We start from the raw sequence: 9,004 nt of genomic DNA, 5'->3' as shown, positions 1-9,004 counted from the left end.
CCATGAGTCATTTAGCCATTAATTGTGGTTCACTGGAGGGCAACCAACCAAGATGACAATCTAAGTGAAATCACGTTGATGAAGAGCAGTTGAAAGAGCCAGAAACATTGAACTTGGAAAGAGGAAGATAAAGTTAAGGGGGAGAAGGAAGACTAAGTGCTGCCTTCAGATGTTGCAAAGACTCTTACGTGTGGAAAATGAAGTCAGAATAGTCACAGTTGCTCAAAAAATTCTTCTCTGTCTTCCAAGGTTGTGGTTCCTTTCCCTGAGAAAGGGGAGCCAGAGACAGCAAACTCAAAGAAATGGCTTCTTCGCCCTGTGTCTCTGATACCCAAAAGTTATGAGCACACAGTAGGCATTCACGTACCATCTGACAACTTAAAGGAGCATCAGTGCCCTCCGAGCAGCTTCACTTTGAAGTTGAGATTGGACTCTTTCCTACCACTCTCAGTAAAGAACATTTGATTTGATCTCCAATCTCTATTTTTTTAAAATTGAGCAATAGCGGACATACAATATTCTATTAGTTTCAGGTATATGACATAGCGATTTGATATTTTTGTGCCTTTAATAACGTCTTCCCAGAGGAAGATGAAGTTTTCCAACTAGGTTCGTTTCTCCTTTGGCCTCTTCCTCAGCGTCTTCGCATATTTACCACAATTCAGCAAAGGCTTTGTTATGACATCCAGATGAAGCCACCTGGGTTTCGAGATATAATTTGAAACTTGGCTGCTTCATGCCTGCAGAGAGGAAGAAATAAAGTCAACTATAAGAACACGAAGCTTAGAAATGAAAAATGTTCAGACTTTATACTTACATTCAGATAGGGGAGTGCATGTTTTCCGAGAATAAAAACCTGCTGTCTCGAAGATTTTAGAGTCTTTCAGGAGTCATCTGTACTCTTCTCAAATGCAATGGCTGCCAAAGAAAATACACAATGTAAGCATCTCTCTTCATTTGGCATGGAGAATGTGTTATAACCAGCATTTAAGAGTTCAGGTACTAGAAGCAGATAACCTTGGTTCAAATCCCAGCTTTGCTACTTACTAGCTGTGTGATCTTGAGCTAGTCACTTAACCTCTCTGTGCTTTATATGTTCCATCTGTAAATTGAGGATCATGTTAGTATCTACCTTATAAGATTGTTGAGACAATAAAATGAGTTAATACATTGACACAGCCATGAAGTGGTGCCTAGTACGTACTTAATGCTCGACGAATGTTTGTAATTATTATTGCTGTTTTTTAAAATGGTAGGAAAAACACATGACCTGAGTAGATGGCAATTTTTATAAAAAGTAGTGTTCGACTAGCATAAATGAGATATTTATCCCATTTCTATTGAGAAGCAGCCCGAAACAGTCAATGTCAGGACTCTGGCCTTGTTCTATATACACAGTAAAAAAAAAAAAAATGTTTGAGTAAGTGTAGTTTATACTAGTTAAATGCTAAGGAGAATATTTATTATAACTTGAAGTTTATAACTTCCTTTATCCCCTGCTTTGAAGGTTGCTTGTGAAGTCTGATAGTAATCCACCGGACAATTTTCTTCATAAACGTGTATATTTTTGGAGAGGGTAATAAATTTTGTTTTCTACATCTATTTTTGTTACGGATCTTTCCATGGTTACCAACTGACTTAGCCCATTAGCACACAATTTATAAACCTTAAATTACGGAAGTATTCACAACTGACATTTTTGCTAGATTAGTTTTGCTAGAGCAAAAAAGTCAGGATTTATGATTAGAATAAAAATAACTAGCGTTTTTGAGCACTTATTGTGTCAGGCCCTGATCTGCATTCTTTACATATATTATATCATTTGATCTTCCCAGAATCTTTTGAGGCAGCTATCATCTGTATTAGAATAATTGATGTTAACTAACTGTGATGAATAAATCCCAAACTCAGTGGGGGAACACGACACAGGTTTATGTGTTATTCAATAATGTCTGATGTAGATCAGGCAGCTCTTCTGGGCAGAAATCAGCTAAGGGATGCATTAGGTTGTGGGGAGTCAGCACCTCTGAGTCTTTTGCTTCCTGCTGCATGGACAGGGGAGAGAGAAAGACTGCGCAGTGGATACACCAGTCCCTCACCACCTCAGCCCAGTATTAACCCTACATTGTTTCTGCTCACATTCCATTGACCAGAAGTCAGTCACATGGTCAACCAACTGCAAGGGAGGCTGAGAAATGATGGGGAATATGTAAACATCAGTAAACACTAAAAAGTATCTGCATAGTTTACCCTTCTGGCCACCAAATATCTATTCCCATCCCTCTTTCTAACACAGATCACACTTACCCCTCCCCAAAGGAAACAATGTCAGAGTCCCTGTGGTCCCTGCGACCAGCTCAAAGTCTGGGACTTTGAGTATATGACGTTCTCGCTGCCAGTCAGGATGTGGCAGGCAGCTCTTGATCCAGTGACCTAGGAACTAAAAGGAAAGTGATCTATGAACCAAAAGGACAAGTCCTTTCCTTTATCTCTCTCTCTCTTTCTCGATCTCTCTCTCTCTCTCTCTCTCTCACACACACACACACACACACACAGAGTACGAATGGTGGTGTAACAGCAATAACTAAATCCCCACTCAGAAAATAAAAAAGAAGGCGAGACAGAGCAGCCACTGATGCCACGTGTGGCCCAGCGGACACAGCGAAGGTTGTTGCCCGGTGGGTGGAGGAGTTTCTGGGTGTGGCCCTGGCCTGCTGCTCCGGGCACCTCCCTCATCTATTGTCTCTGTGACCATTTAAGAGCTGGCCCTCCATGCAGCCAACAATCCACTTCCCTGCTAGCAGAGGAAGTTATTTTCAGTCTTAAAAGACATTTTCAGTACATGTTCATGATTATTTTAGCAATATAAGTCCCTGCAAATATCGGTGGGGTCCACAAACCATCAAATGTCTATACTATCTCTCTATTCTCTTTTATTTCCATTCGTAATTCAGCCATTCCTTTCCTGGGCTCATCTCACTCTTGAAACACCTTGCAAAACGCTGTCAACAGCAGCCAATGCACACAACTTCCTCATCTTCTCCTACAATTACAAAGCTACTTGGCATAAACAACCTTCCAAGTCATCATAGGTGTCAGTTTCACCAAATATTTTGCCATGGCAACACAGCGTTTCACCTTTCCAGCCTCTGGTATCGGTTTTCTAACTACTCATCTCCTCTTCAGCTAATGGCACCGAGCTGAGATTTGTGTTAGAGCGGCATTTCCTGTCCTTTACCAACGTTGGTGTTTATCACATGACTCATAAATAGATCTTGCTGAATACCTGTTGCACAGGAAGGTACTTAATTAGCATTCATTGAATAAATGCAGTATTATGTATATGTATGCAACCATGTTGTTTTAACATATTTGTATTTAATCTTTCACTATGATGGAAACCAATGCTTAAAGAAATTAAGTAACACATCCTGAAGTCTAGTACACTACATATGCTTCTGTCTCCAGGCGTCTCCCCAGTAGAAGCCAGAGCAAAAATAGACTCCACCTTTTCTCTGCTTTGATAGCACAGAAAATCTGAAACCTGACCCTTTCTCTGTAGTTTTAGATTTTTTTCTTTCTTTGCACTATTTCAATCACAGCTATTATCCTCTGCCCATAAAGTAAGAGTTATTTTAGGTGACTCAAAAAACACAGTGGAAAAAAATCTATAGTTTTTAAATTAAGGAATGAGGTTTTTGTCCTGAAACTTGTTTGCATAAGTTTGCACAATGAGCACACTTAATGAATTATGCCTGTGTCAACATTTCTTTTCTCCACTAAATGGTTTGTTTATTTAGCGAATGTTTCCTATATTCATTTATGAGATATTATGACATCATAACCATTCATCAAATGTGGCAAGGCACAGATTATCCGAACTTTACTCTCTGTACAAGCTTTGACATACTGACTTTGCCTAGTGTGAACATATATGTGAACCAAAGTTGTCAGAACTGTTGGTTGGTCTGAATTTATACAAAATTTTATTCATTCAGTAAGTGTTTATTGAGCACTTATTACCTATTAGGTAGTGAACAAGACCTGCTTTAAGATATACTATAAATCTTTTTTAAAATCTCCATTTTTCAGTTGAGTACACTTTGAGCTGGCTGGAATTCAAATTCACAAATGTATGTGTGTGTATGTGTGTGTGAGAGAGAGACAGAGACAGACAGATAGATAGACAGAGACAGAGAGGCAGAAAGAGAAAGAATGATTAATGGCGGTTGGGGAAGGGTGATAGAAATAGTAAAATTGGAACATCGGTGACAGACTAAATGCCAGAAGACTTATTTAGCGACATGGACAGACTCTGCAAAGCAAGTATCCTTCCTAGAGGTTATAATTTGCAAACCGAATGAAGGTTAAAATAAGACCAATGCAAATAACATCATTTTAGGTATTTTCTCCTCTTATGAAAAGAGTGTACCCTAATTTTAAATTTTCAGATAAGTTAGGAAAAAATTGCACAGAAATAATTATGTTAGCAAATGTGATGTTTAAACACAATCGTCACTAGAATCGTTGTCCCATAAGTTGGGACATAAACTTTCCTACGTGCTTTTTTTGCTTCCAATGAAGTGATGCCATTCGGTCTCGAGGCATCACTTGAAAAGGCAAAAGCAACTTGAAGTAACACAGTGAGATCAATGAATAAAAGAGAGAAATAGAAGTGTTTAGATACCTGAAACCTTGGCTTCTCATTTGCTTCAGTCCGGGGTTTGCAGACGTCACCCACTCCTACTCACTCCTAACGAGAGTATATACTCAGCTCTTTGAAATGTGAGTATTATGGAAAAGATCGCAGTTGCTTTAAATTATAGAAGTTGGCAAGTGCCTGGGAGGAGCGGGAGGTTGTTTAAACTGAGAAAGACAGTCGAAAACTTCATGCAACTGCGTGAGCTCCAAGCTTCAAACGCGTTCTCATGCTGACGAGACCTTTATTTTTCATCGAGTTACTTTTTACATTGTTTTGCAGCAGCTTTGAATAATAAACACATTTTCCTGCTTTAATTTTTTTAATGCTTTCTAAATTCATGGGACAACCAAAGCAAGCAAGCCTCATGTTTTGGGGGAAAGTTTGATATCAGCAATGCCTAGAAAAGGTAAGCTACTGTTTTCACTGCGGCTTTTCTCCTCTTCCCTCCTGTTTGGCCTGCGTCGAAAATATTTACTAGTGATACTTAAGACAGCTCCTTGTAAAGGAAAGAGGAACTTGTCGGAAGTATATCAACAAATGATAAATTAGACCTTGAAAAACCTCGGTGGTGGTTCTTTCTCCGACTTTCCATTCCGCTTAATGCGCAAACCTCCGTGAAATATCTTTGTATGAAAATGCCATTCCTTTTAAAAATGTGTGCAAGTCTCTAAGGTCTCCGTTCGGATGCGCCTCACGTTCTGTAGTGTGGTGATGGGCTAATATATATGGCCAAGGTCAGAGTATCTACATTTTCTTATCCGTTACATGCAGTTCAACTTCTGGAGCTGTGATTTTTCTATTCACTCAGAAATGTTTCCCATGGAAGATTTTAATAACATTCCAAAAATTCTCTGAAATATGGTTACTATGACTTCTTATAAACTTGTTTTTGTAGGATATGTTTTTTAAAAGTTCAATAAAATACGTTTTTTAAAGTTAAATAAATCATTTGACTTTTCCTTTGTAACCCCAGGAAAGGACGTTACGGTTATTATGCCTTGAGGGGGAGAAAGAGCTCAACTGGAAGTGTGTTAATTCAAGTCTAACTTAGTCGGGTGGCTTTGCCTTCTTGATTGTGCCTCAGAAACAGGTAGCGAGCAGAAAGGCTAGAATATTCCTTGTTTTTCTATGCATTGGTCTTATGAGAAGTATCTTGCGGTTTTAGGTGGAGGGGCACGTAAATATGTGATGTGTTGTTCCAATTTCTCTGAAAAAAAAAATCTGTTATCAGTGTTCCCATCTTTCCGAGGCAGAGTTCCAGGTGCAGAAAAAAAAGCTAGATATTCACAGAGGTCTGCAAATGCTTCCAGCAGGCTGCGATTTAGCAGAACCTCACATTAATTCCTCCATGCACATATATGTACTCGCAGGCAGAAATTAAAAAGCCCTATGGGTTGGACCAAGCTTGAGTGGTTTGGGACATGTAAGCAACCTCCGTCTGCAAAACCCACCGGTACAGAAACACCAGCAAGCACGCCCGTGAGGCCTGGCAAGAAGGCCCGGGGCATCGTGCTTGGGTTGAAAGGGGCTCTTTGACCTGCCTTTGCTGGACTCGCTGTTGCTCTGTGTCTGGGATCTTTTCTTATTCTGTGTCAAATTCTGATTACATAAGATGGATCGTAGTGGCTTCTTCGATCTTGTGGTCTCAGTGAAAGATTAAGATCAGAGAAGGGATATTATTATAGAAAAGAGGGAAGGCAGTTTGATCAGCTCCTCGCGAGGTGGGCGAGGGAAACTGTTAGCTCCTTTTTCCACCGGGTTTGTGTGGAGGGACAGAGGGACCCGCGCCTGCCGACGGCTTGTCCTTCTGGGTCCTGTACCTTCTCCCTTCCCCTTCTGTCTCTCCACTTCTGCCCACGTCGGCCATACAACGTCAAGAGAGGGAGCCGTGAGCTGGACACACGAGATTTTATCATCTCCTTCTCCCCCTCTCGGCCGTTCCCAGACTAGTTGGGGAAGCCCCCACCCTATTTGGAGGGGGTCTCCAGGACCCCACCCCATGACCTCATCTCAGGCAGCTGGAGAGCTGGGATGGCCAGCGGTTACATGGCGCCTGAGTGCACCCTGGGGACGGGTGCGGCCGAGAAATGCGCCGTGTGGCATGACGTGACTGCTGGGGAGCCGAGCGGCCTTCCCATCACAGGCTCCCGCGGAGGCTGGCGGCATCTCTGGAAGCCGGACCCTCCAGGCTCCGCCTCTGGGCCCGAGAAGGCCCCAAAGAGGACACAAACAAGAAGGCAATTAGACTTGCTAACGAAGCCCCAAGCCATCTGACTCAGCTGAGGCACAGCCCCCGGGGTGGGGGGGTGTTGTAAGGGAACATGGACAGCGCCCTGGAAAGGACAGGTCAGGGTCGTCCCGAAAAGGACACCGAGGAGAGGCCCAATGTGACCTAATCGTGTCTGTCCACTTCAGAGAGGCCGGGAGAGAGGCCACATCTGTGAGGGACAGAGGGGGAGAGTGTTAACCAACGAGGTGCCAGGGCGTGTGGGAGCCATGCTGTCTGAACCTGAAAAGGATTGGAACCAGACTTAGCCCAGGGGCCCAGCTCCTGTCGCCTACCCCCAGTCTGTGAAGCAGGGCCTGAAATGTCCCAGGCTCAGGAATCAAACCCAGGAGCGGCTAGGGAAGAGTGTCCGCTCTGTGCCAGAAGGTCGACCTGGCTCTTTGAATGTGGACCTTGACAGGGAGACCAAACGCCAACAGTGTAGAAAGGACGAGGAGGACAACACAGAGCGGGGCTTTGCAAATCAGCCCGATGAAGTCAATAAGGCTTCTCGTAGACTTGCATTGAACTAGACCTTGGAGGAGGAGCAAACTATCATGACAGAAGCCAGAGGGGCAAGAGCGCCCAGGCAGAGGCTGATGGGCAAAGGCACAGAGGTGGAGAGATGGTGGCTGCTCCTGTGGACCAAGCACATTGCGGGTGGCAAGGCTCTAGTCCTCAAGTGCAACCCGAGGCATCCCATGGTTGTTAATAAGAGGGAAAACAAGTATATCCCGATCAGGTGACTTTGGGAACACGGAAAGCTCCATGGTGTTCTGGAACTCGGGTTGTGGGGTCACAAACATCTGCCTGCAAACCCAGCTCCACCCCTTAACTGCCCTGTGAACTCAGACCCATTCAAGTGTCCGTGTTTTCTTCTGTTAAATGAGGCTAATAATTATATCTATTGTAATAGGGGCCTTTTGAGGATTCAATTAGAGAATTCATGTGAGCTCTTCTTATTAGCTATTAAATGCTGGTTTCTCCGCGGCAAGATTTCACGTGTTCTAGTTTCTGTTTCTTGTTTTGGTTTTTTTAATATTTTTTTTTACATTTATTTCTACTAATAAAAACATATTAACTGATAACATTTTATTGACCATTTCGTGCCAAGCACTGTTGTAGGTGCTTTGTATGAATAGTCTCATTTAAAACTCACAACCTATTAGGGGTCTTATTAGTGGGATTCTGCTGTAATCTTTACTTACAACTTGTGAAAGCCATAGCCCAGAAAGGTTAAGTAACTCTCTCAAATTTATTTCAGTTATTTCTTGATGGGCACCACTAATTGAAACTTTGTGATCATCACGCATGCTTGAAAGTTATTTATTTTCATGTTTTTATTTCTTAATGTGTCCTCTTGTATCTCCATGAGTCAGTCATTAGAATCTAATGTTTTCCAAACTCATTAAAACATGAAACCATTTTTTTTTCCCGAGAACTATCACACAAACCATGGAATGTGGAATGCATGCTGGAAAGCGAGGCGGTTGAGTTGTTCCTGTAAGTTTACGCCACAAGAACGCGAAGTTGCCCAAGATTTAATTGAAATTTATTAATCTCCGCCAGCCGCTTCATGAATTGTCTTCTGTATTTCTGTGACACAAAAGCCCAACGACCGAGATTCTCATATCTAAAGTAGTTGATTTTTTAAAAACTATCGTCAACTTCCGAAAGGCAAAGTGACCGCAAAGCAAATTCGTGTCAATCATTTCATATCAGGAAGGTCAGCCTTTGCCTTTGGTTTGAGGGCACTGCAGAGAACAAAGGCTAGAATAAAATACCTTCAAAAAGTTATCAATTGAATGGGGGGAAACAAAACGTGCGTTTCAACATGTAAAATGCAAAATTAGATTTACAAGGAAGAATAAAAGAGAGGCTCAAAGTGAGTTCAAAGATAAGGAGACTTAGGTCTCTGGAAAAATCAGAGTACTGTCTATTATTCTTTGTTGTTTACCGTGTACAAAGAACTGTGCTAAGTACGTCACCGCGTGACAAACCCATGTGTACTTTATAAAGTTACAATGTGACTGTTA

The 9,004-nt window shown here is 42.1% G+C and overlaps 1 protein-coding gene across 1 annotated transcript in view; it reads left to right on the top strand.

Moving 5' to 3' along the window:
- Positions 1-4,845: 4,845 nt before the first annotated feature.
- Positions 4,846-9,004, top strand: part of C1QTNF7 (C1q and TNF related 7) — a 92,271-nt gene continuing 88,112 nt past the window's right edge. The window contains exon 1 of the mRNA XM_039838163.1: positions 4,846-5,108. Coding sequence (XP_039694097.1) covers positions 5,096-5,108 — 13 coding nt within the window. The 5' untranslated portion in view covers positions 4,846-5,095. The remainder of the gene's footprint in view (positions 5,109-9,004) is intronic.

The sequence above is a fragment of the Pteropus medius genome, unplaced genomic scaffold (assembly GCF_902729225.1).
Source record: "Pteropus medius unplaced genomic scaffold, Ma_sr-lr_union100, whole genome shotgun sequence".
NCBI classification, from domain to species: Eukaryota; Metazoa; Chordata; class Mammalia; order Chiroptera; family Pteropodidae; genus Pteropus; species Pteropus medius.
This window is presented reverse-complemented; position numbering and strand designations above follow the sequence as displayed.